The sequence below is a fragment of the Didymella exigua genome (assembly GCF_010094145.1).
Source record: "Didymella exigua CBS 183.55 unplaced genomic scaffold M421scaffold_12, whole genome shotgun sequence".
NCBI classification, from domain to species: Eukaryota; Fungi; Ascomycota; class Dothideomycetes; order Pleosporales; family Didymellaceae; genus Didymella; species Didymella exigua.
In genome coordinates this window covers 457,049-481,167 of record NW_022984786.1, presented here as the reverse complement: position 1 = coordinate 481,167, position 24,119 = coordinate 457,049, and the positions used below count along the sequence as shown (strand labels likewise).

The 24,119-nt window shown below is 53.8% G+C and overlaps 11 protein-coding genes across 11 annotated transcripts; 5 read left to right on the top strand and 6 right to left on the bottom strand.

Annotated features, from left to right (window-relative positions):
• Position 1: 1 nt before the first annotated feature.
• M421DRAFT_92087 (transcriptional activator spt7) lies at positions 2-3,445 on the bottom strand (the record flags this gene model as incomplete). Its single annotated transcript, XM_033598007.1, has 1 exon — positions 2-3,445. The coding sequence occupies one exon, from the start codon at positions 3,443-3,445 to the stop codon at positions 2-4; it is 3,444 nt and encodes a 1,147-aa protein (XP_033449220.1).
• A 751-nt stretch (positions 3,446-4,196) lies between these two features.
• M421DRAFT_420201 (uncharacterized protein) lies at positions 4,197-5,498 on the top strand (the record flags this gene model as incomplete). The annotated part of the gene is made up of 3 exons (XM_033592393.1): positions 4,197-4,443; positions 4,613-4,848; positions 5,062-5,498. Coding segments are annotated over exons 1-3 (611 nt in total), but the record flags the coding sequence as incomplete, so codon positions are not given.
• Positions 5,499-5,742: 244 nt separating this feature from the next.
• Positions 5,743-6,873, bottom strand: M421DRAFT_420200 (40S ribosomal protein S26). The gene is made up of 7 exons (XM_033592392.1): positions 6,754-6,873; positions 6,667-6,701; positions 6,463-6,590; positions 6,276-6,324; positions 6,151-6,221; positions 6,046-6,101; positions 5,743-5,991 (listed from the first exon to the last, which is right to left on the bottom strand). The coding sequence occupies exons 2-7, from the start codon at positions 6,687-6,689 to the stop codon at positions 5,953-5,955; spliced, it is 366 nt and encodes a 121-aa protein (XP_033449218.1). The 5' UTR covers positions 6,690-6,701; positions 6,754-6,873; the 3' UTR covers positions 5,743-5,952.
• Positions 6,874-7,008: 135 nt separating this feature from the next.
• On the bottom strand, positions 7,009-8,418 carry M421DRAFT_420199 (uncharacterized protein). The gene has a single exon (XM_033592390.1). It carries the CDS (start codon positions 8,007-8,009, stop codon positions 7,170-7,172), a length of 840 nt encoding a protein of 279 aa, XP_033449217.1. The 5' UTR covers positions 8,010-8,418; the 3' UTR covers positions 7,009-7,169.
• Positions 8,419-8,927: 509 nt separating this feature from the next.
• Positions 8,928-10,578, top strand: M421DRAFT_100697 (ATP-dependent RNA helicase DHH1; the record flags this gene model as incomplete). Its single annotated transcript, XM_033586552.1, has 2 exons — positions 8,928-9,044; positions 9,160-10,578. 2 exons carry the CDS (start codon positions 8,928-8,930, stop codon positions 10,576-10,578), a joined length of 1,536 nt encoding a protein of 511 aa, XP_033449216.1.
• A 1,748-nt stretch (positions 10,579-12,326) lies between these two features.
• M421DRAFT_420196 (uncharacterized protein) lies at positions 12,327-12,918 on the bottom strand. The gene is made up of 3 exons (XM_033592389.1): positions 12,698-12,918; positions 12,433-12,585; positions 12,327-12,382 (listed from the first exon to the last, which is right to left on the bottom strand). Exons 1-3 carry the CDS (start codon positions 12,853-12,855, stop codon positions 12,334-12,336), a joined length of 360 nt encoding a protein of 119 aa, XP_033449215.1. The 5' UTR covers positions 12,856-12,918; the 3' UTR covers positions 12,327-12,333.
• A 115-nt stretch (positions 12,919-13,033) lies between these two features.
• On the top strand, positions 13,034-14,973 carry M421DRAFT_420195 (uncharacterized protein). The gene has a single exon (XM_033592388.1). The coding sequence runs from the start codon at positions 13,087-13,089 to the stop codon at positions 14,614-14,616; it is 1,530 nt and encodes a 509-aa protein (XP_033449214.1). The 5' UTR covers positions 13,034-13,086; the 3' UTR covers positions 14,617-14,973.
• Positions 14,444-16,754, bottom strand: M421DRAFT_420194 (alpha/beta-hydrolase). The gene is made up of 2 exons (XM_033592387.1): positions 16,498-16,754; positions 14,444-16,419 (listed from the first exon to the last, which is right to left on the bottom strand). Exon 2 carries the CDS (start codon positions 16,358-16,360, stop codon positions 14,657-14,659), a length of 1,704 nt encoding a protein of 567 aa, XP_033449213.1. The 5' UTR covers positions 16,361-16,419; positions 16,498-16,754; the 3' UTR covers positions 14,444-14,656.
• A 223-nt stretch (positions 16,755-16,977) lies between these two features.
• Positions 16,978-18,101, top strand: M421DRAFT_4787 (oxidation resistance protein 1; the record flags this gene model as incomplete). The annotated part of the gene is made up of 2 exons (XM_033594729.1): positions 16,978-17,903; positions 17,957-18,101. The coding sequence occupies 2 exons, from the start codon at positions 16,978-16,980 to the stop codon at positions 18,099-18,101; spliced, it is 1,071 nt and encodes a 356-aa protein (XP_033449212.1).
• A 3,910-nt stretch (positions 18,102-22,011) lies between these two features.
• On the bottom strand, positions 22,012-22,805 carry M421DRAFT_420191 (uncharacterized protein). The gene is made up of 2 exons (XM_033592386.1): positions 22,462-22,805; positions 22,012-22,407 (listed from the first exon to the last, which is right to left on the bottom strand). Exons 1-2 carry the CDS (start codon positions 22,798-22,800, stop codon positions 22,279-22,281), a joined length of 468 nt encoding a protein of 155 aa, XP_033449211.1. The 5' UTR covers positions 22,801-22,805; the 3' UTR covers positions 22,012-22,278.
• Positions 22,806-23,005: 200 nt separating this feature from the next.
• On the top strand, positions 23,006-23,909 carry M421DRAFT_4784 (uncharacterized protein; the record flags this gene model as incomplete). Its single annotated transcript, XM_033594728.1, has 2 exons — positions 23,006-23,072; positions 23,122-23,909. The coding sequence occupies 2 exons, from the start codon at positions 23,006-23,008 to the stop codon at positions 23,907-23,909; spliced, it is 855 nt and encodes a 284-aa protein (XP_033449210.1).
• Positions 23,910-24,119: the final 210 nt, after the last annotated feature.

Here is a 24,119-nt window from a genome sequence, read left to right as displayed (position 1 = left end):
TCTAAAAAGACTCAGGTGGGCTCGGCATGCCGCTACCGTCGTCTTTTTCGGGTTCTTGGACGCTGTGTGCGTCCTGGCGAGGCTCCAACTTGAGCTTGCCGATCGGTTTCCCGATGCCTTTGAGAATGCCAGCAGGCGCAGGCGGTTCGCCATTCTCCTCTCTTTCCTCGTCAAGCTTGCGCTTCTTGCGAGCCATCTGTTGCTGTTCCCGCAGAGGACGTTTGCGAGGACTAGAGATTTTGCCCGTTGGTGGCAATCGAGGCTTGGGGAAGCGCTGCTTTGGTGGAAGATCATCGTCTTCCACAAGACTTCCGTCGCTGTTGTTGTGTAGTTTGTTGAGAAGCCAGTCCCGGACGAGGCCGATCTGGCCCTCGGCGAGCTGATTGGTGACAGGCTCGAACTTTGGTGGCTCTTCCATAATGTTGCCCGTGGTAGCAACATTGCTGTTCTGGTTAGTAAAGGGAAAATGAGAGTCATACGGGGAGTCATACCTATTGTCTTGTCTGGCGTAGGCATTGTGTACTCGGTTCTGCAGTAAGTGCAGTGGTACACTGAATGTAAGGCCAAACTCGCGGTCGAGTCCAAGTTCCTTGAAACCGAAAAAGTCTTCGCCGATATCTTCCGCAAAGTCACCGCCAACGAACTGCTCGCTGCCGTCGTTGAAAGCACCAGCGCCATCTGCACCGACGTTGTCCAGGGCCGGTCGGAGGAGCTCAGCGTAGTAGGCGCGCATTCGGTCATGCATACCGGCCAGCTTCGTGCCGAGTCTCTCGACATCATCCTTAACGTATGTCTCCAAGGACTCAAGGTCGACACCGTTGACGTGCAATGAGTGGAGAAGAGCCTCTTCTTGACTGAAGCGTGGCACCCAGCTCGTCAAGCTTCCATCTTCCATAGCAACCGGAGTGTCCGTCTTCATCTTCGGAGTCTCGTGGTAGATGCCAAAGGATTGCACCAGATTCTGGAAGAACCTAGCTGCAATGTCGGTGACAGCGTCCAGAGCAGAAGGTTGGAACTCTTCGAAACCAGCGTGGTAAAAGATCTTGCCCACACTACGCTGCAGAGCTGCGCGGCAGACATAGGGTGCCATCGGCGGTCCCTCTTCTGACACTACCATTGGCTCGATGTCTGCTTCGTGGAAAGGCTGAGGCTCGTACTTCTGGAACTGGTTTTGATACAGCTGGGATTGGAGCTGCATTTGCTTGACAATACCAATCTTGGCACATATTTTCCTGGTTTCTTGTAGCGAGTTCATGTTTTTGTCCATCCTTTCCGTCAAAGCACTGTCTGGTGCTGTGAACTGGCCCTTAGGAAATATGCGCATGTATTCCTCGCGTTGCTGGACAACGTGCCCTTCGGCGTCCTCAACCCACTGCAGGGTCTCGTTGAGATCCGGTATCGCGCAAAGTGGGTCGTAGTAGTCTGGGATCTGTCGCTCTTCCTCGTCCTGGATACCCTCGGCCAAAGATTCACCAGCAACTGTTTGAACGCCATCCTTGCCATCAGGCGCAGAGACGGCGTCTTTAGCAACCTCCGCCTCCGCCTCTTTGCGATGACGCAGCCATCTTCGCATGCCAGCTTTGGAACGGAGGAGTGCGGGTTCCTCGGACTGAAGAATGTCATCACGAAAAAGACGGTGTCGCTCGGCGGCGATTGTAGCTCGATCCTTCTTGGTCACTTGCTTCCAAGTTTTGTACTCCAGGTCATCAAGATCGGCGTCTTCTTCCAAGGCGAAACCGTTAACAGAGGCACCGGTACCATCCACTTCTGAGAAATCGGCTTGGCTGCCAAGAGCGCCATTTCGCGAAACGCCATTAGCTCCAAAGGGTGTCAGAGAGCCAGGGGGCGGAGGTGTTGAGAATCCATTCACGCTTCCTTCCATCTCGGAATCAGCACGTTGGAACTCGTTCTTGAGGTTGGAGACAGCGCTGTTCAACGCTGGCGCGGCGGGCTTAGGCTCTGGTCCCGGTGTGCCTTCTGAGCCTGCAGGTGGGGCCTTTCTTGCATTGCTTCCTCCTTTCCCTCCTTTGCTAGGCGCTTTGCGGCCTCGAGATGCCATGATGGGTGCGTCGTCTTCGCTGTCGTCAGCACCATCAGCATCGATATCACCGTTACGCATCCTCCGTTCTTCCGCTTCCACTTCAGCACGGTCGCGAATCGTTATATCCGGAATAAGCGGTACCAGCTTCTCGGTCTCCTTCTTCATATGCAAAGCTTTCTTCCTAAGAAAGTGGTTGGGGTCGGCGTTGTACTTCAGGCAGTTGGACCAGATTAGCATCAGATCATCAACGAAATCCTTCTTCGACTTATATTGCAGCTGCTTGAGCTTCTTCATCATCGTGCCAATGTCCATGGGGTGTTTGATCACGTTGTAGTAGTCCGGCGCTTCTCTCTTGTTGACACGTTGGAGGAAGGGATGTGCGTGTTCGCCAGCTTTGAGCTCCATGAGGACCTTCTCGACACTCTCGTACAGCTCCTCCTGGCCGACACGGTCCTCGTTCGCCCACTTGCTCCTGTTTTTGCGGACTTCGCTGATCAAACTGCGCAATTGGGCGTCGGTGGCATGTACTCTGTCTCGCTGGGCGTCGATGCGGGAGATGAGGTGTTTCAGGGTCAGACTCGATGCGCCGAGGTTCGTGGTGCTGAGGGTGCCTTGCTGGGGTGCGGCGGCGGCAGTGCCATTGGTGGGGACGCTCGCTGGGGCGCCAGATGTCTCCTGTTCTACCTGTCGATCCAGCTCGTCCAGCTTCTGCTGCTCTAGCATGGCATCGCGGTCGCTCTCGAGGGTATAGAATAGTGTGTGGAAGCTGTGCTTTGCTGCATCCTCGGCAGCCTGCTTGTCCTCCTGCAATTGCTTGCGTACGTCATCCGAAGACTTGGTCTGCTCTGACGACGGTGTGCCTGTCCGGTCGTGGCTGGACTTGTGTGGGAGAGGCGGCATGCGAACGCTTGGCGTGGTAGGGGTGGCAGCGACACGGTTGAGGGCGCTCTTGGCAAGTAGCGGCGAGGTGCACGTGTCGTCTTCGTCTTCGTCGTCCTCATCGTCGCCGTAGTCGTCTTCGTCGATGACGCGGGCGGACTTCTTCGGTGTCACGGCCGGGGGCGCGTCATGCGCCGGCACAGCATCATCGGACGAGGGTTGGGGAGCAGCATCGAAGGCATCAAGCAGGCTGGCCGCGTTCGTACCACCCAGCACCGCGTTGAGACGTGCTTCGGTGCGCAGGAAGTGCTCTCGCCAGCGCGCCGCCCGGGGGTCCTCCTCTGCCGTCGGATCGGCAGCCCCCTCCCCCAGACCGTGTGCGGCATTGCCGTTTGTCATGGCGTCGTCGGTCAGTGTCGCGTTGGGGGTGCGCAGGCGGGGCGCATTGGGTGCAGACAGGGACGCGCGAGCATGGTTGGGGCGGTCTTTGCTGGATGGCCGCTGCGCTGATGCCGCGAGGGACATGTCGTCGCTCGCGGTGTGGGGAGCCTTGGCGCTACAGCGCTGGAGCGGCCTCACAGGAAAGGCCGGCTAGGATGGCGACGTCCTGCCTCGAGCGGGTGTCGCACTGCGATAAAACCTAGCATGGAAGCAGCCAGGCGGGCGTAAAGGCGCTTGTCGATGGCACTGTGATGGAATAGATGGTATTGCGCGCACGTCTTGATGAGCGAGTGCACACGGCCACGAAGGACTGTGGTCGAAAGTAGGTTGGTCGTCGCTGCCACCAGCGCTGCTTTCCTGGTTTAGCGCGTCGGCTGCACGCTGGGATCGGCCACCTCCAGCAGTTCCCCAATATCAGCCGTCCCCACTTCAAGCCCTGCAGCGTCGGTGTTCTGATTGGCGAGGGCGGTGACGGTTGAGTAAATTTGCTTGTGGTGCTGGCAAGCCATGTCTGGCCTCTGCGAAATGTACAGGCAGGCAATTGCCAGGACTTGACCTAGTGCAGCTATGGCGTGTCAGGCCCAAGTCACGTTTCTATGTGCGCATAGTCCTAGTCGGCACATTTGTACACATTTCAGATTCGACGAGATGCGCGCATTCCTGGAGGCATTCGTAGTTCTACTTCTTACAGCGGCGATCAGCACTGCATTTGACACACTGCGCAGATCCTTTGTGTGACAAGGTTGGAGCGAGCAGTTTGACGCTGCCCCATGAGCAACCTCAGCTTCATCGAAAACGAACAGTTCGGATGGACATCGCGTTACACATTGAACCGTAAACCGGCTACACTTGCATACCAAGGGCGCAGCCCGAAGAGTCAATGGGTGAGATGCACCACCTGGCCTGCTATAACCGGTTAGCTAGCGCCAACAGCTCTAGCATCACCGCCTGCGCGCTCTCGAGACGTTGCAGATCCCCAACCACCTCTTCCTGACAAGCACACAGGCAGACCCTTGTTATGAGTCTTGTTCGATTATAGCGTCTTCAGACATCCAAGATGCGCATAAGAAAGCCATTCGCCGGTACGTCCATTCCACGCGCCCACGTCATAGGCACATGCAAGGCCGTCAGACGCAGCCTTAGAGGCATCCACAGGGCTGCAGCTGTACTCGCTATCACCGTGCCAGCGCAGCTCTGTACCTACTCAGGCTGGAGTTCTCGCACGAACATTCACATACTGACAATCTGCAGGCGCCTTCATCGCCCTAATCTTCCTCTCGGCTGCCGCCGGCTTCTCACCCTCCGACTATTCGATCCCATCATACAAGCAGTCCGACAAAGCGCTGCACTTCGTCGCCTTCTTTCTGCTCACGCTCGCATTCTACTGGATCCTCGAGACTAGCAGGCGCAAGGTGCTGCAATACACGTTCATCGTGTGCACCATTGGCTTGGGCGTTGCAAGTGAAGTTGCGCAGGGGTTGCTGCCGGTACGTACAAATGCAAAAGGAAGAAAGAGAGAAGCGTTACGCAGGAAGGGTTGGCTGCGGCTGTTCTCTCGGAATCAGTGGACGTACTCAGCGCGCATCATCGCACACTTCGCTCCTAGACAACCTCTGGCGCCTGAAATATGTCCCCAGAGTCGCAGCCAACTTCTTCTGCGAGTCCACCATGAGACATGCAGAACACTGATTGTTGTACAGATCCAGCGCGAATTTGATCCCTACGACATCGCCGCCAACGTCTCCGGCTCCTTGATCGCCTTGGCGCTATGCAACTGGTATCACAAGCGCATGATCGAGCGCAAGCGGGCTGCACGCGGATACAACGCTGTTGCCGGCGACGATGAGCTAGACGTCGAGCTGGGCGAGGGCGTGGACGGTCAGGAAACTGGTGTTGTGAGGTCGACGGTGGATGTTGAGCTGGATCGCTGGGACGAGAACGAGGAGGACTGGGAGACTACAGACCCGGATCCTGTGATTGGGAACGGCGTGAATGCGGCGACTGTTGTTGCTGTACCGGAGGATTTGGAGGATGGAAAGAAGCGTAGTGATTGAGGAATGAGTGTACCATAGACATGATTGTATGATGATAATGACCAGCATATCGTTAGCGAAGGGTTTCCTAGAACCTGCCACAACCATAATACTCCTGTTGTACCGTTGAAACACAGGCAGCGCCGGTAAACTGCGCGAAGATCTTTGTAGCTCTTGACGTCAGTTTGTTAACTACAACAGCATTGAATGCCAGACAAGATGTCCAAATTAGTACGAGTATCTGGCTGCGATTGTTTGCTCAAACCGGTGGCCCGGAGCTTGAAAGAGAGGAGCTTCGCCGTAGCGATTAAGGATATATGTTCGCACATCACAAGCGCACGAGCGAGACTGATACAATCGACTTGGATATCGTTTACTAGCTCATGGCCAGCCCTGATGCTGTTTGCATTCTTTTTGAGCAAAGTTGCAACCATAAATCGTCACATGTAGCCTGCCTCGTCTCATACGATGTTACTCGTGTACCAGAGTGTGAGGCTTCGTAAGACCCGTAGACCCAAGCGCCATGATCATTCACTCCCAGACACCGTTGTCAAACGTTTAGGCGGTGGTGGTCTTAGCTGCGACCTGGGGGACGATCTGATATACGTGTTAGCTTGCGAAGCAAACAATGGGCTCATCAGTTGGTATTACCTTCTTTCCATCCTTGTTGAAGCGGACGCGAGGAGGAGGCGCCCTGTTGCGGCGTCCTGGAGCTTTTGTCAATTACGGTTCCCTCTGAAAGGTTCAAAGACTTACCCTCGCGGGAGCGAACACGCACGATCTTTCCGTGGATAGCGCAGGAGACGCAGTACATGAGCTTCAGGTACCTAGTGCACTCGTCAGCCTCTCAACCATGTCTGGTAGGGAGGGGTCTTAGGTACATCTTGGGAACGGTGTACTCGGGGAAGACGGAAGCATCGGAGATGTCACCTGCCCGTTGTCAGTTCCAAGGTTCTTCTGAAGACGCAATTCGCAGAGCGAATTCTGAACGGTGGGTTGTATGTGTGATCCCTCGGATGCACGCATTGTGTGTTCATATCGCGTCGAGGACATCGTGGTGGGACGTACGGATGGCGGCGGACTCAACCATGTTGCGAATGGTGAATCTCTTGATCGCCTTGTCCTTGGGAGTGCATCGCGAGCAGTTGGAGCAGCGGATGGGCTTGACGTGGCCGCGACCCTTCTTGTTACGACCGCTGGGAGGCTGTTAGCTGTAGAACGTGGGCGAGCTGCGACAGCTTGGAGAGTTCGCGGGGCGCGCTGGGTGCATACTTGGATGCTCGCTTCTTGACCATGTTGGGCGAATTCTGCGAGTCTGTGAGTAATCGTCCTGGGTGCTGCGGCAGCGGTTGCACGTACTGGTGAATTTCTTCCTGTGGGTTAGAGTCGGGTTGTCGCGAGGAAGCTGCGGTTCGAGGGCAATATTGCTAGCGCCCACACTGGCTGTGGGCCACGTTTGCTTGGCTGGCGCTAGTACGAATATAGCACAACAACGCTACATCACGCCCAACTCTCGGGCTACACAGCTATGCCGAATAACTTCGTGCGTCTGGAAGATCTTACTCGTCTACCTGATGCATGCTGCTGACAGGACTTTGGCGAAACTGATGGTCAAGAGATCAAAGTCCACGTGACTAGATGCTTCCACAACCCAGATCTCTCGCTGCACGCACCGCGACACATTGAATGTCATTATATCGGTGGAACAGATCTATTACCTTTCTATTATATCCTATAATTACTTGTACAGTATGCGCCCGAATGCTGATGAAGCCTCAAAGGCTTCCTGGGTATCGCAGTCCCCTCAGCTTGAGGAAGTAGTACGCCAAACCGAACCCCAATCCGCCAAGATGTCCAGCGTGTCCAATCCTAGAGTTTTCGTCGTTCAGGTAATAGCCATCGTACACTGCATATCCAACAGTCAATAGCCAAAGAGGCATAGGTACCACGCCGAAAAGCTGGACCTGGTTCCTAGGCATGAAGCACGCAACCACAGTGACGGCACCGACCAATGCGCCAGAGAAGCCCAGTGCTCGCTGATGACTAGGTCTGCCCGTCCGCTCCTTCATTTGCTCCTGGCTCAGCCAGAAAAGTGAGCCTGCTAACCCAGATCCAAAGATGATGAGCATGAATTGACCGGGCGTCACTGGTAATGCAGCAAGCGCCCCGCCAAGTGAATAGAACGTGAACATGTTGAACCCCACGTGCAGCAAACCTTCATGCGCGAATATGCAGGAAATGGTCTGCCAATAATAGCCATTCTTCACATCCCTCAGGCTCATGGACATGTTCTGATAATACCTCTTGAAGTTCTCCATATGGCCTTGTCTGGCCTGTGCCGTGACGTAGATGCTGTACCCGTAAACAGCGACATTGATGCCCATGAGGCCCTTCAGGAGAAGCATATTTGCGGCATAACGACGCTCATGGCCAAATCCTTTGGAGTAGAAGCGAGCCTGCCGTAGTCTGGAGACCAGCGACTGAGATGGCTGTCTGAAGAAGTTGGGGGGTAGTGGTCTCTTTGGTGAAGCTGTACTGAAGAAGCTGGCGGAGAGCGATCTCCCCAGGGCTGTGCTTGGGCGAACCTTTCCAGCAAGTCGGAAAAGGGATGACATATCGAAGTCTGAAAGTGATATCAGGAGCGTGCAGTGTCGACGGCCTGTACGTGCTTGCAACACTTGACAGCTTGCAACTGATGATCTCTGGGGCCTTGAAAGACGCGTCGCAGTAGTTCAGACCCAGGGTTGAGGTAATTGAGGCTGATTAGAGCCACCGCTAGAGAGGCTGGTTCGCGACGACTACGTTCGTTGTTGATGGCGAGAAACACGGATGGGCAAGATGAATTCGCCGAAACCCCCAGGACGTTTCGTGAACCTTCGAGACCAGATCAGCTGCGAGTAGACCGATCAAGCTAACAGTCTCTGAAGATTGAGGAATACGCCCAAATTTGTTGTCGTGGCCTTGCAGCTGTTGCAACTGCAGTGAAAGAAAAGCCGATGTCAGGACCCAAGCGTGGCCGATCGAGGATTTGAGGATGGTCCGAGTGGAGGTGGAGCTCCCACTTCGTCAGTTCAGCCTGCATAAAGAACCACCTACCTCACCGGCCTCACTGCAAACACAACCCGCGCACAAACCTTACACTATTTTACGTACCTCGAGCTCTTCGAGCGTCTCCCAAACCACATCGCGGCACCCACCTCTTGCGCGAAACACGTACTCGGCTATCACTTTCAAGACCTTTCCTGGTCACGAACAACCTCAGCAACCCCGCCGATACTGCTGCTCCACTCGTGAGACAGTATACAACAAACAGAACACGCCCGCTGCAGCTGCCGCAAGTGACTAGGCATCCTGCCCACTACCCGTCGACCCCACTCTCGACTACCTCTCCGACGAGCCCTCGAGGACGACCATCCCCGCCACTATCGCTCTCCAACACTGTCGCTGTTGCTGCGCCTCATCGATTGCGCTCCCCACTACTTGCCATACCTACCGCTTGAACGACCCCACTACATTGGGTCGAATCTCACACAATGACCTCACAAATCACCGACCAGCTAGCAGCAACTAAGCTGAATGACGCACCATCAGAGGCCAATTGGAAGGAGGGGCTGACGGCCCCTGTGAAAGATGCTCGACCACAGACTGAGGTGAGTAAATGCACCGCAATTTGGGCTGGGAACCAGTCGCGCTCGTTCAGAGTCGACAGCATGCGACCAACAGCAACCCAAGCAGCAGGAACTTTGGACTGACATGTCTGTGTAGGATGTTACTGCGACGAAAGGCCTTGAGTTCGAGGACTTCTTCATCAAGCGTGAGCTCATGATGGGTATATTCGAGGCAGGATTTGAGAAGCCATCACCTATCCAGGAAGAGACCATCCCTGTTGCTCTGACCGGACGAGACATCCTTGCGCGCGCGAAGAACGGTACTGGAAAGACTGCGGCCTTCGTTATTCCCACACTCGAACGCGTCAACCCCAAGAACCCGAAGACACAGGCGCTCATTCTTGTGCCTACCCGAGAACTGGCTCTCCAGACTTCGCAGGTCTGCAAGACCCTGGGGAAGCATTTGGGAGTCAACGTCATGGTCAGTACCGGTGGAACAGGGCTCAAGGATGATATCATTCGACTGAGCGAGCCTGTCCACATTATTGTCGGAACGCCGGGCAGGATCTTGGATCTTGCGGGCAAGGGCGTTGCCGATCTTACAGCTTGCCAGACATTCGTCATGGACGAAGCTGATAAGCTCTTGTCTCCCGAGTTCACACCCGTCATCGAGCAGCTACTTGGCTTCCACCCCAAAGACAGGCAGGTGATGCTCTTCAGTGCCACCTTTCCCATTGTGGTTAAGGATTTCAAGGACAAGCACATGAACTCACCCTACGAGATCAACTTGATGGACGAGCTGACCCTCCGCGGTATCACTCAGTACTACGCCTTCGTTGAAGAAAAGCAGAAGGTTCACTGCTTGAACACCCTCTTCAACAAGCTGCAGATCAACCAATCGATCATCTTCTGTAACTCGACTAACCGTGTCGAGTTGCTGGCGAAGAAAATTACTGAGCTAGGATACTCTTGCTTCTACTCGCACGCTCGTATGCTCCAGCACAACCGCAACCGCGTGTTCCACGACTTCAGAAATGGTGTATGTCGAAACCTTGTCTGCTCCGATCTGTTGACCCGAGGAATCGATATTCAGGCTGTCAACGTTGTCATCAACTTCGATTTCCCAAAGAATGCCGAGACATATCTGCACCGCATTGGTCGCTCTGGTCGTTTTGGACACCTGGGTTTGGCTATCAACCTGATCAACTGGGAAGATAGGTTCAACCTATACAGGATAGAGCAAGAGCTCGGCACCGAGATCCAGCCCATTCCCCAGGTCATTGAGAAAAACCTCTACGTTTACGAATCCCCTGATACGATCCCTCGTCCCATTTCCAACTCGCAGCCACGTCCTCAAGGCCAGGAGCAGAGGCAGCCTCAGGAAGGCGACGGCAGTATGGCGCGCGCCCAGGGCCGACAAGGCTACCGCGGTGGCCGTGGCGGTGGTGGACAATTCCAAGGACAGCGCCGTGGGCCCTCACAGGGACAGAACCAGCCTCCTCAGCAGATGCAGCAGCGTCAAAACGGTCAAACCCAGCAGCGCAACCCGAGGCAACCACCTGCTGGGCCAGTATAGGTGCATTTGGGATGAGGTCGGTAGGCCGACTGCGCAGTTATCGTTGACCTTGACATCTGCTTCTCACGATTTCTCTATGCACAGGGGCCAGGAGGTTGCATTTGATCTTTGGATGCTCATACCTCGGAGTTGTTTTTTTGTTATGAATATGCTATCACTTTGCCACGACTCGATATGGGATACCTGATTCTCCTTTCTCGGATATGACGGGTCGAACCATCGGCGCATCAGGAGTTCACGATTTTGGACCGTCTGTACATTATTCCATGGTCTGTCCGGATCTTGCGCTCACCTGTCGGTCGGCTGGTCTTGCCGGCTTACTCATCTAGAGGCTTGTTCTCTAAAGCTTCACTTTCTTTGACTCTCTTTCCCCAATCTACAGCACCGGCGGCTTGTGGAGGTTTTCAAAAGTTCGGACGTCTTTGATAGAGGTGGGACAGCGTATACACCCATCGTTCATTGTCCGACTATCGTTTACACTCGGCATTCACAGGATAATTGTAGTTCTCTGGACGATCTTCAGTCATCTGACTGCATTTTCGACTTGACTTCACCCGGCTGTCGAGACGACTGCCATACTTTTCTCAACACCCGATCAACCAGCTTCCGCTGGCGAACATTACTTGCCCTGTAGTTCTACTCCCTCCTCATGGATACTACACCCTCAGAGCGCTACTCTTCCGGCTCAAATTTACCGTTGATCATCACTCCGCCAGAAGCCTTTTCGTCAGAAGACTTTGGCGGTACAGACTCGATCAGTCTGAGCTTTGCGTTCTGGTGCACAGCAGACTCGACAGCGACTTTTGGAGTTGCGGCGTCAGTACGCCAAGCAAAAGCTTAGTAGAAAGAAATTATACAACCCCAGTGGACTATACACCAAAACGTCAAAAAAGCACAAGGAGGTTTCGCAGAGCTGTGGACAGATAGCGCGCAACATGCTCAGATCAATGTCAACTACTACTCCTTGAATCATGGATCTTCATCGTGATGCAAACACACGTAGTAAGGCTTATCCTCAACGTACAGTGTAATCCTGGATCACTGTTGCTTAAGAAGTGGAACTTGTCTATAACGCTTTCATCACAGGTAGCAAGATGGACATCGTGTGTATAAGTCTGCTCTGTTCTAACAAAGCCCCGCGCAACGCACAAGAAGTGTTCGTCTCAACCCCAGCCTTGCCATCAGTCTGCCTTTACTGTATTGAAACAATCACGCCCTGGACGTTTTCACATCATCCTGGAGCCCAGGAATCAGCTTTATGGCAATCCGGCTGCTGTCATGAATTGTGCCTGCAGTGAAAGAGTCCAGAAAGTCACAATGATAACATATGGTTCGGCATCTTGGTCAGCCTGATACGCATCTCTGAGAGCGTTCCTCTTGCCTGGTCGTACTACGATCGCACCAAAACTTCACAACGCATCTGAGTCTGTAATACTGATTTAGCATTGAATGGAATTCGAGTTATTCCAAGTCTGGCCGTCATTGCGATCCAGACCTGTGTCCACATTGTGACATGCTTGCAAAGCCTCGAATCAACTCCGTCTGATAGTCACAAGATTGGCTCAACCAGACTCATGTGGACACTCACACGTGGAACATCAGCACATATTGAAACCAAAGCAAACACAGATCTGATTGTCGTGCATTTTCCTATGCGATACAACCGCTAAGGGCGCAATTCCCACTTTCATCTCTCTTCCATCTGTATATGTACAATTGTACCCCACACATCTCTCCCAATCCGCATGCCATCTTCTACTTTGTCTCGTTCTCGGGTGTGATAGCGAATGTTGGGCGCACGAACCTACAGCCGCGTTAGCAGTGCCCTCGAAGCTCAATGCCGTGAATACACACCTGTCGCTGTGGTAGACCCTCGTCTCTGTGCCGAGCAATTCCTTCTCCCTGGCCTTGTCGGCGAGGTACCTTCGCACCTGGTCGCGATCTTCCTCGGCCTGAAGCGCGGGGATCAGGTGTATCCGCGCCCACATCTTCTCGCGTGCGAGTTCGCTGCAATGCGTCAACTGTGCCCTTATTTCCTGCTTCTATCTAGCCATGCTGCAGCGCAGACTCGGCTCGCAGAGCGGGCAAATTCCGTCCGCAGGGCTTCGTTCCCACGTACTTGTGCTCCCTGATTCCCTGTCCAACCCTCCAGAATCCGTATGTCATGAGAACGCCGCTTCCAATGAGGTACACGGCTGGTCGGAAGCCGCGAATCGGGAGGTTGCGCTTGTACTGGACGGGATTGTACCCGCCCACGGGGGGCATATCCTGCGGCATTGTGGGCGGTGTTGTGCGGGGGCTCAATGGGTGCTGAAGGGTGCCGTTGGCGGTGCGTCGTCTTGAGGTCCGTAGCTTGCGATGACCAGGGTGCGGAGCGGCTTCTTGGCGCAAGACCGCGCTAGCGATTTGAGCATAATTTTGACGATGGTGAGTGGTCGGGCATCACCAGCACATCTTGAAACACCAATTTTTGCCCAATTGAGAAAGAGGACAGACTTTAATACAAACATGACTGATGACGAGAGGCCAAATAAGATGAGGAAGTTGGGCCATCTGATGGAAGAGGAGGATCCAGCGGCCAGCGTGGGCGCCACTCCAGCATATACAACGCCAATTGATTCTCCAGCTCCATCGACTACGCAGGATATGGAGAACGTGGACTCTGATGCCGGACCCTCCAAATTGAGGAACCGACACCTAGACTTGGAAGATGCAGCAGCAAGTGTAGGCGTCACGCCTTCATACACATCTCCCGTGGACTCTCCCGCCCCTACTGAAGACAGCGAAGCATCCAATGCCAGGCCAGCCAAACTCCGCAAGCTCGCTCACCTCCAAGAAGAAGATGCAGCCAGCGTTGGCGTCACACCCTCCTACACAACACCCGTCACCCCCCCTGGTCCCGTGACCACGGACAACAGCGAGACCGCCATCGCCGCGGAAGAAGCAAGCGGCACCACCACCACAGATCCCGAGCCCAAGATCTCAAAAAACCAGCTGAAGAAGCAGCGCCGCCACGAGCGCTGGGAGTCCGGTCGCGATGACCGCAAACTCAAACGCAAAGAGAAAGCTAAGGAGAAGAAGGAACGCCGCCGCGAAGCATGGGCTGCTGAGCATCAGCCTGATGACGACGGCAATATTCCCGACTTGCCGTCGACTAGGCCCAGTCGCAACACTGCTGGCGCTGGTACCCAGGTCCCCATCACGGTTATCTTTGACTGCAGCTGGGAGGATTTGATGTTCGATGCTGAGCTCAAGAGCCTGGGCTTGCAGATCACGAGGTGCTATTCTGATAATCGCAAGGCGAAGTACCGGACGCACTTGGCGGTCAGCAGCTGGGGCGGCAAGATGAAAGAGCGGTTTGAGGGAATTTTGGGCAATCAGCATACGAGCTGGAAGGGTTTCAAGTTTTTTGAAGAAGACTTTGTTGAGGTCAGCAAGCAGAGTCGCGAATGGATGACCGCTTCAAGGGGCGGTGTTGTCGCCGGTGCCATGAAGCCGGACTTTGTTGCAGATGTTGAAGGAGGAGGCGAGCAGGCGCAGCCGGAGGATAAGCCGAGTGATGAGGAGGGCGAGATCATCTACCTCTCTTCGGAGTCTGAGAACACCCTCACGACACTCAATCCGAACAGCACATACATCATCGGTGGACTTGTCGACAAGAACAGACACAAAGGCGTCTGCCACAAGCGCGCCGTTGAGCGCGGAATCAAGACAGCGAAGTTGCCCATCGGCGAATTCCTTGAGATGAAGAGCAGGCAAGTTCTGGTCACAAATCATGTACTGGAGATTATGCTCAAGTGGCTCGAGTTTGGAGACTGGGGCAAGGCGTTCATGGCTGTGCTGCCGGAAAGGAAGGGTGCGAAGCTGAGGGCTGAGACGAGCCAAGAGGGGACACCGGTTACAGAGAGCACCGAAACCGAAGAGCAGGCTGATCAGGAGATGAAAGATACTGCGGGTGTCGAGGTAACGACAGCAGACACAGCGAAGGTCGGAGCGGAGGCCGCTGCTACTGCGGTTGGTGGAGAGGTTGTGCAATAAGTGCCTAAAGCGCGATCATGATCTAATGACAACATTCTGGCTACTCACCCTTCATCAAGAACCTCCTCCCAACATCCATCCATAGCACGTCACAGCCCCCATCGCCTTTGACTTTTTGCGCAAGCTCAAACAATCTTCTCCTCCGCCCGCCATCATTGTCAAGCCACTCCTCCTCCCCAACATCTCTGACTCCGTCTTTGCTTACCATGAGTCCCTTCCTCCCCTTCCTACCCTCGGCAATATACTCTTCGCATGGCGCCTTCCCACTCACAACGAAATCCAGAATCGTGTCTCTCCACTTGCTAACCACCGGCCCATAACTCTCTGGCAACCGGTCCTCACTTACGCCACCCAGCAGCGTCACGATATCAAACGTATGCGTTGCAAACTCGCCCTGCTCCCTGATCGGGCCCTCAAACGGATTTGGCAGGTCGAAGACGTGGAAATATGTCTTCGGAATGAGGTCGGCTTCGCAAGTCGCCAGTGCGGCAGCGAAGAACCCAATGTCGCTCTCAAAGAGACATACAGCCTGGAGGGCATCCGAGTCGATCATTCCTTTCTTCATACCGTAGATTTCGCACAATGCTGCGCCGTCGGCATCTCCGAGTACGTCGCAGGCGATGTGCAAGAAGGCTTTGGCGTGGCCAGACCGGCTGGAGTCGTTGCTCATCATGTTGTATGAAATGCCGCCATCATAGGTTGTGGTGCCTACAATCTGCGCCTCCGCGGGCGTGAAGCGTGAGCGCCAGTCGGAAGGCACCATCTTGCCAGCGCGCATAAGTTCCATGCTGGGTTTGGAGACGGGGAAGAATTCGGATTCTGCGCAGGGCAGGCCGACCCAGGCGAGCTCGCGGACCTTCTGGATGTCGGCAGCAATGAAGTCGTGTGCAATGTCCTCTGCTTTTCTCTCTTCACCATTGGCATATCTGGTGGCGATGCCGAGCGATGAGGCTTGCGAGAGGAAGTTGGCGTGGTGCTCCGAGGGAGTCATCGAGGGCATTGTTACTGGTGTGCCGGAGAATGCTATCGCGCGTTTGAACAATGGTGAGCGGATTGTTTTCACAGAAATGCTTTCTCCTCCGGCACTTTGACCGAGTACGGTGATGTTTTCTGAATCACCGCCGAAGTCGCTGATGTGGTCTTTTACGAAGGAGAGGGCTAGGTTTTGATCATAAAGTCCATTATTCTCAGGGATTAGATCGGAAGCGGAGGGGCTGTGCATGAAGCCCAGAATTCCGAGGCGGTAGTTTACGGAGACCATTATGAAGGGTGTTCCGCGTTGGATACCGCAGAGAATTAAGCTTGTTGAATCGTAGTAAGGCCGGGTTCCTGAGCCGATGAAGAAGGCGCCGCCGTGAATGAAGACGAGGACTGGAAGTTTGGCGTCGGTTCGAAGTTCGCCCTCGCTGTCAATGCAGGTTGGAGGAAGCCGAATGGAAATGTTGAGGCAGTCTTCTGACTGCTCTTCATCGTCTGGAAGGTTATCTGTTGGTAGGGGGATGTTGGCAGCGTCCATCGTGACGCTGCACCATGGTTGAATACTTGAAGCCGCTGGCTTCGTAGCATCGAAGACATTGTTTTCAAATCTTGAGCTGTTGGAGAGAGTCACTAATTGTTCTGCTCGTCCAAAACGTTGTGGAATAGTGCCGTAGGGAAGGCCAAGTATCTTGATTAGAGAGGTGTGGGCGTCTCGCAGACACTTGATGGTACCAAGACTAGCATGATTGAGAGTGGTGGGAGCCATATTAACGATATTTTTGACTCGTAGAGTTCTGAAGATTGAAGACTATATAGGTACTCATTCTGGCTGCTTTTAGCTATATCTACATGTATTGACGTCAGGAGTTCGTTGCAAGACGTCAACTAAACTGAGAGGCTTACCTGGCACCCAGGAAGCTTCACTGCGCTTGCCAGAATTGATCTGACGATATATTGTGAGACTGTACTTTACTGCCCCCTTTAATGTTGATTGTTCCGTCGAGGGATTGTCAGCCTCGTCGTACCCTTCTAGCGGCGGCTAAGCTATCGAAGGAATGGCTAGCGCGGAGTGACTTCATGAACTGCTAAAGGCTCAAGATGGGCGTAACGCATCAATGTTTGACTCGAAAGACGTACCGTGGCCGGCACGACGATTGGACGGTTCGAAAACATGGTGGATATGCAGCTCTTAGTCACAGGAATGCGCTGTAGCGCTCTTCCCTTGCGTGTGCTGTCAGCCCACTAATTGTTGCGCAACGTCACAGCTCCCAACGGCGCGTCAACTTGGTCGAGCGAGCTGCGACAGCACACCGCGTCCTCACGCGACCCGCTTTTCGCTTGCATGACCGTTTCCACTGCAATTGCACTATATCTACCAGCGCCATGCCGTCCGCTACGGGCACACCGAAATCCTCTCTGTCTTCTAAAACGCCGCAGCGCGCCTCCTCGTACTTCACATACCCCGTCCAATACGCCGTTGGAGGCATACTACGACGACTAAACTCCGACGCAAGCCCGCCGAGCACCACGAATGCGAGCATAAGGCATTCACCAAACAGAAGGCAGTCGCAATTCGCCTCCACCGCGAACTCTCTCTCGCATTCGCTTGCCAGCCTTGTGTCGAACACGGCCAACTCTCTCTCATCCTCTACGGCAGGCGCAGGCGCAGACATGCACGGCGCACTCCACAACCCACACCGCACAGCGAGCCCCTTCCAGCCACCACCGCTGACGCCTCTGACCCTACAAGGATGGAAGCAGGGAATGCGCGAAAGTGGCAAGCTGCTCAACACATCGTTAGCAGAAGAGATCAGGCTACTGGTACCGCCAAGGCTGCAGCTCGTGGACGAGTGGAGCTTAATATACAGCTTGGAGCAGAACGGCGTCAGCTTAGCAACTTTATACAAGAATGCGGACGACTACAGAGGGAAGAGAGGGGGTTTCGTACTGGTCATCAAGGACGCCGGTGGTGGTGCGTTCGGCGCATACCTCTCTGACGCCCCACACCCATCCCCGCATTTCTATGGCAATGGCGAGTGCTTCTTGTGGAGAGCGCATGTCCTCACATCCCTCCCCAATCTCGCGAACCTCCCGCCACCACCATCCGCAGACACGACGAATGCAGTCAGGATGACAACGATCGCCACACGAAAACCAAAGTCAGATGAACTTTCACCTCCAGCATCCGGCCAGGCGAGCAGGAGCGGGACGAGCACGCCCGAGAGAATAAGATTCAAGGCGTTCCCCTACAGCGGAGTAAATGACTACATGATCTTCTGTGAGCACGGCTTTTTGAGCGTGGGTGGGGGGTGAGCAGTTTCAGTGTACTTCGAGCATTAAACACATGGCTAATTATGAGCAGTGACGGCCACTACGGTCTTTGGCTTGATGACAACCTCGAAAACGGAGTCTCAGCGACATGTCCCACCTTCGGCAACGAGCCACTGAGCGATGACGGCACCAAATTCGAAGTCATGGGCGTGGAACTGTGGTACCTTGGTTCATGATTGCCACTTCCACTCAACAGCATAAGGACCGGCGTTTGTGATCTTGAAAACTATACCCTGGATGTCCAATAACAAACCCAAAATTCTGGAAATGCGAAGCGTCTCACAAGGGGTCAATTCCATCTGCTCACCCACATCTTTGGTTTTTCTTCACTTTTGCCTTCTGCGTCATCTCGCTTACAATTCACGTGGTCGCTTTGGTAGAGCTCTTGCTTTCTCAGCTCGAATCGCTCACAACCACGGAACTTTCACACCCCAGCCCACAATGCGAGTCGTCAAGTACGGCGGTCGCATCGAATTGGCTTCAGAACGAAGCTTTTTCGAAAGTCTTGGTCGCCAAACCGTACAGTCCCATCATTCCCGCAGAGCTGAACGGAGTCTGGTAGCCGTCTGGGAGATCAACGCCCGGAAGCGATGGATAGTTGCAAGTACCATTTGGAACCGATAACCGTGTTACTGTTCTCAGCGTCAACGTTCAGCTTGTGGACTGATGAAGGGAGACTCACGACTCTATTCATTCCCAGAGATTCTTCCGCACAGATCTCTCAAACGCTGTTGGCTATCCCGACTAGCAGGCCATATCCATGGGCACTGATCTACATCTCGATACAGCGCGTTAGTTTCATTGAAGAGAATGTGTTGCAAATAGTCTTTGCAATCGTCGCCGAAGACGCCAGCACAGCCCCATCCAGTGGAGGTGGCGTTCAGAGCGGAGAACTGATACAAGCAGACACTGGCATTCTTTGCGTCCTCCTTGACACTGAGAAAACTTTGGCACGAGAACCTATTAATATCCGGAGCGGTGTTATTGACTAGAGGACCGCTGTTAGTTGACAAGCCCTGTGAATCAGGTCGAGGAGAAAACACCCAGCACGGAGAGATACCACAGGTCTTGACTTCCAAAAGAGAAGGCGACACTGCCAGTCGAATTGACTAGAACGCCAGGAGAAGAGATCTCGGCTATACTGGGAATTCCCCTTTCGAAGGGGCAGGTGAGGTCCGTCGCGTTGTTGTTCTGCGCCAGTACAGGTTTCGAGGCGGTAGCTAATACGAGAAAGGAGTACTTGAACAGCATCGTTGATTTTTTCGGTTTTTTTCCCTTGTGGTGAAAGTTTACAGCCAGAAATCATCGGCTGGATTGCTCTTATGCTCTTTCTGTGTGAGAACGACTGTTTTACGCGGCATTAGTCAGTGAGGCTACCTCCCTTGGCAATCGTCACCAGGCGTAATAGCATGAAGCGCATGGGTACGCGTAGGTTGCCCGACCATCGGTTATTATTGGTAGCCTTAAGAAGTGCTTCATCCACCGTATGTTGGTCAGGATTGAGAGGCTCGGGTCGCATCCGGCTGGGCAGTGGCGGAGAAGTTTGCTGCCAATTGCTTTTCTGGGAAGCAACAATCGATGATGGTGAATTGAGCAGCGTTTCAAAAACACTTTGAGCTGTCTCGATCATATGATGCAACCTGGAATTGTTAGACAGAATGCACCATATTTTACATTTTAATTCGCAGCATCATTGACGTCTTTTGATGTCTTCTACAGAACGAAGACAGAACAGATCAAGCTAGCAACTACCAGAGTCTACATCCCATTTGCATGCCATCTAGCCCCAGCGCTCGAGCCTGTATGCGAACTTGAACTTCCCCAAGACTTCCGACTCTCCGGCACTCGACTGCCATCCATAGTGTTGTACAGGGTTGCACAGACAAGCTGGATCTCATCTGTATTAACCAGGCCGGGAGGGCTCTCTTGGAGAAGGAAGATTACAACCATCGTAAATGCAATCGACCCAAGGGAAATTAGCGGTACTAGTTGACTTGACAAGCAATCGATGGCTTATCTATATGCTGTTGATTGTCGCAAGTGAAGTTCAAGATTTCGTCTTAGGCGAATGTCAGTAATAAAGCCACTATCAGCAGCGTATACAGCATATTGGAGTGCTTCTCATACTGTTATACAGAGGCTAGTTCAAGGTTATACGAAGATCTCCGACAGCGATCTTACGTATAGGCGTATACAGGCCTCTCTCCACTTTGTAACGCCATCCTTGGGTGTCGTCCTGTTGTGATATTCTCTCTGAGCATTGAGCAGAGAGGGTGTTCAGCATGTGTGCGATCCTTTACGAACATATCGAAGACGAAACGAGAATGTGATAGTCAAACAATCATCTGCATATTATCTAGAATGCAAAATACCTCAAACTCGGATATAACAAATGACAAGATCACGACATGTTGCTCATCGCCCATGTTAAGAAATTAGATACATTGGATCGGATATAGACGAACGGAAGGGGTCATTGTATTATCAATGCAAAGACGAATACAGGAATACCTGGACGCCAGCGTCGATTCGATCGCATCTGGAATGTGAACATCGATGTGCATCGAACGCGAACAGGAGCGTCATCAGATGGCCGGATCGTCTTCATGAGAGTTGATGGCTTCGAAGACCCTGAACTTTGGCGAAACGTGCAATGGTGTGTACTTGGGCTCATGCAGAGCCATCATGAACTTCGTTGACACCTCCCAAGGGACACCGCCATGACTATATCAATCATCCTCTCCGTGGAAAATATTCGCATCTTGTCGTGGTCGGTCGTTGTTACGTCGGGTGTGACAGCATAAGCCTTGAACTGGAACAATTGAGGGTAATGTGTGAGGAAGACCAGGCGGCTTGAGACTGAAAGACGAACCAGAAGCCACGGACTCGACAAAGCAACTACGCGCCCTTGTCAGCCGCAGGGGACTTAGTGGCGAACTTCATCAGGCCGTGCTGTTGGCTACAGCGTCAAATGTATCAAAGCGGAGACCGGTATTGTGAGACGTGACAATCACAACGGCGTGAAGTCTTTGTGTCTTTGATTCAATCCATATCGGATTGTTCTTGGCTTCCTGCGCATTTAGTTGTTCTTTGTCTCATCTTTGAAGCCAAGATAACTGACCGGACAAAGAGCGGCAGATATTGCCCTGCCTGCTCATGTCGATAAACCTGTGTATCTAGTACACATTTCCAACAGACAGCGCTCACGCCTTCCAACCCCCATTCAACAGGACTTAGAACACACATCTTCACATGTCCAAAGCCAAAGGTAACGAGGGGCACCCTACCCCCACCTCGTCTCGCCCAACACCCGCACCAGCAACCAAAAAATGCACCATCTCATTCGAACCTGAAGAAAACCCAGCCACCCAGGCTGCGCCCACAGATATCGAAAACACGCCCTCCCCCCCAAAAAAGCAGCGAAAACCGGCAAGCTTACAGAGAAGCAAACAGCCGTCACAGCCGCCGTCGGTACAGCCATGCTCCCCTGCCTAGGCCTCATAGAGCCCTTGATGGAGTTAACGCGCGCCTGCGCGAAGATTCAGGCCAGTAGTTCCAGGCAGAGGTATGTCGATGAGCAGGAGCAGAAGGTTCGTAGCGTCGTGGACGGGCTGAGGGAGCAGTGTGCCAACCCTCCGGTTCCTCAGAGTCCCACGGTCATCTGGAGTGAGTTTGATGAGGCGGAGGTCGTAGACAGCGAGGACGGGACGAGTGGAGAGGAGGATCAGGAGGGGGAAGAAGTAGTGCGGCTGGCGAAGCTGAAGAAGAACAAGCTGAACGTGTGTATGAAGCCGGGGGCAATGTGGCAGCTAAGGAGGTCGAGGAAGAGAAAGGGGTCGGGAAAGTAGGGAAGGCGGCAGCAAAGAGCACGAAGAAATAGAGGGGGAGAAAGACGGAATTGGAAAGACTGGGACCTGTTCCGGATGAGCCAACGTCGAGAAGGGCAAGTAGGACAAGAGTTGACGGAGGTTGTCAGCAGAGCAGAAGACAGCGCCAGCGAGACAGATGTGGAGGAGTAGTGCGCAACAGCTGAAAATGTCAGTGAGCCAACGGAGTTCTGGTGGCGCTGTCAGCATACTGATGCGGATACAGGTTGCTGGTGCACGACTTGGGAGTCCCTAGGACGTCCTGCTGTGTGGAAGGGAGGACGATCGATCTAGGACCACGGGGAAAGACTGGGTGACCGACGTCTGAATGATGGTAATCGCTTCATTCTCCAACTCGTGTCCGCGGCTGGTACACAGGCCTCTCTTGGGTCCTCGTGAATGCTCAACCCATATTATACAATAGTAAAACATGCTGTACACTTGCACCTTCAATGCTCATTCGCCCTTTCCGCGACTTCCAGTATGTCTACTTCTTTGGCGCGGGCTTTGCTGCTGACGACGGTGCAGCGGGCGCAGCCTTGGGTGGGGCTTTCGGCGCATCTGTCTGCTTCGCGGCGCCGCCGATGATGTCTAGGAGGCTGTCTCCCTTCTTGCTCTATTTGGTGTTAGTGGCAGGGCTCCCTCGTATGCTAGGTTCGTCCAAACGCACCTTCTCGCCCTCACTGTCCCATGCCGTGCCAAACTTTGCTCTGAAGGCCGCTAGTCTACCGGCCTCGTCCTCCTCCACGCTGAGCAACTTCTGGGTGCTAGGGTGCCACAGCGGGTTGTTCCTGATATCTTTTGCGGTCTTGAGGACCGGCTGGGGGTTCGTGGTGCGCAGTGTGAAGGCGGAGCCGTCCGAAAGCTGAACGAGCTGTGTGAAGGTGTAGGGCCGCTTCGGTCGGCGCAGGAGTGTCGCGTGGCGCACCTGCTGGGAATGGCGGGTGTATGGTAAAATCGAGGCGCGGAGTACGCGCAGGGCGCTGGAAGAGGGTATTGGGGCAGCCATGGTGTGTGGGTGTGATGGGGGCGGCGTCGAGGTGGAGTCGTGAAGATGCGGAGTTCGGGAGTCCTTAGCGCGTCTTTTTTCGAGAGGTTTGGGGAAGGAGCGACCCGCAACATCGTCATCAGCTTATACAGCTTCTCCTCGGCACTTGCTGTGCACTGTTGGCAGACGACGGCCGTCGCCAATGCCTCACTGAAACACGGACATAATGGCGCACGCCCAGCGCCCCGCGTCGCGCTTTTTCGCGGCCTTTTATCAATGGAGCCGCCACACACGTGCGTCTGCTCGATCCTCACTTCCACCGCAAATGCTGAGACCTCACAGAACGGCCGAGCCCATGCGCCCCCTCTCCACGATACATCCGTCTGCCAAGGCAACCTGCGATCGCCGCGAGCCTGCGAACCTATCATGCTACCAATTGGCGGCTCAACAAGGGCCAGTCCACTCATGGTTTCGTGCAAGAGCTGGAGAGCATGGCAACTGCTGGGGAAGAGAACAATCAGGCTTCAGACCAATTCCCGCCAAGGTCGAATGATCTCACACAACTCAAAGAAGACGTCCGCAGCCTGATGCGAATGGTCCCGGCCTCGGTCGCTGTCGTTACCGTATCGCACGTTGACCCTGAGACCGAGGAAAGTGTACCCATGGGCATAGCCGTTTCGTCGCTGAACACCGTCACCCTCGATCCACCGACAGTCTCCTTCAACATCAAAGAGCCTTCGAGAACTCTGAACGCTATTCGAGACGCTCACGGCTCCTTCCGTGTGCACTTCCTGGCTAGTGACTCTGAAGGTCTCCAGATCATCGAGCACTTCTGCAGAGGCAACCATCCTGATGCCTACAGAGAGCGACTGAAGAATCTTCATGTTGAATTTCCCCCAGCTCAAGATGGTCCGAACATCATAGCTGCCTCGGCGCCTCGATTACGAAGTAGTGGCGTCCGCGCTGCATTCGAATGCACTCTTACCCACGAGCTGCCCGTAGCTGATCACGTCATTCTCGTTGCTCATATCAAGAGTATCGAAACTGGCGATGTGCGAATTCCGACCATGGCCTATGCAAATGGCTCATACCAGAGGCTTGACAAGGAAGGGCTCATCAAGCGCCACTAGTCGGAACGACCCACATCAGGACAGCAACACAAACCAGAAGCAGAATACACATGGTTCATCACAGTCTTCCTTGTCCATGAGCTGCGAGCAAGGTGTTAGAGAGGATACAGTAACACTCAAGTTCTGCCTGAATTCTACTGTAGACTTTCTGTGTCTATGATGGCGATTTTGGCGGACCGCACGAAGCAACTTGTCAAGGCTGACAAACGA

Bases quoted from the DNA above. Each gene is read 5' to 3' on its own strand.
- M421DRAFT_420191 (XM_033592386.1), bottom strand. From the start codon at position 22,800: ATGGCTGCCCCAATACCCTCTTCCAGCGCCCTGCGCGTACTCCGCGCC. The intron at 22,408-22,461 runs GTGCGTTTGGAC...AACACCAAATAG, and splicing joins GGGACAGTGAGGGCGAGAAG to AGCAAGAAGGGAGACAGCCT.
- M421DRAFT_420196 (XM_033592389.1), bottom strand. From the start codon at position 12,855: ATGCCGCAGGATATGCCCCCCGTGGGCGGGTACAATCCCGTCCAGTAC. The intron at 12,586-12,697 runs GTACGTGGGAAC...GACGCATTGCAG, and splicing joins CAGGGAATCAGGGAGCACAA to CGAACTCGCACGCGAGAAGA. The intron at 12,383-12,432 runs GTGTGTATTCAC...ACGCGGCTGTAG, and splicing joins AGGGTCTACCACAGCGACAG to GTTCGTGCGCCCAACATTCG.
- M421DRAFT_420194 (XM_033592387.1), bottom strand. From the start codon at position 16,360: ATGGCTCCCACCACTCTCAATCATGCTAGTCTTGGTACCATCAAGTGT.
- M421DRAFT_420200 (XM_033592392.1), bottom strand. From the start codon at position 6,689: ATGGTCAAGAAGCGAGCATCCAA. The intron at 6,325-6,462 runs GTACGTCCCACC...GACAACGGGCAG, and splicing joins GGTTGAGTCCGCCGCCATCC to GTGACATCTCCGATGCTTCC. The intron at 5,992-6,045 runs GTAATACCAACT...CACGTATATCAG, and splicing joins TCAACAAGGATGGAAAGAAG to ATCGTCCCCCAGGTCGCAGC.
- M421DRAFT_420195 (XM_033592388.1), top strand. From the start codon at position 13,087: ATGACTGATGACGAGAGGCCAAATAAGATGAGGAAGTTGGGCCATCTG.
- M421DRAFT_420199 (XM_033592390.1), bottom strand. From the start codon at position 8,009: ATGTCATCCCTTTTCCGACTTGCTGGAAAGGTTCGCCCAAGCACAGCC.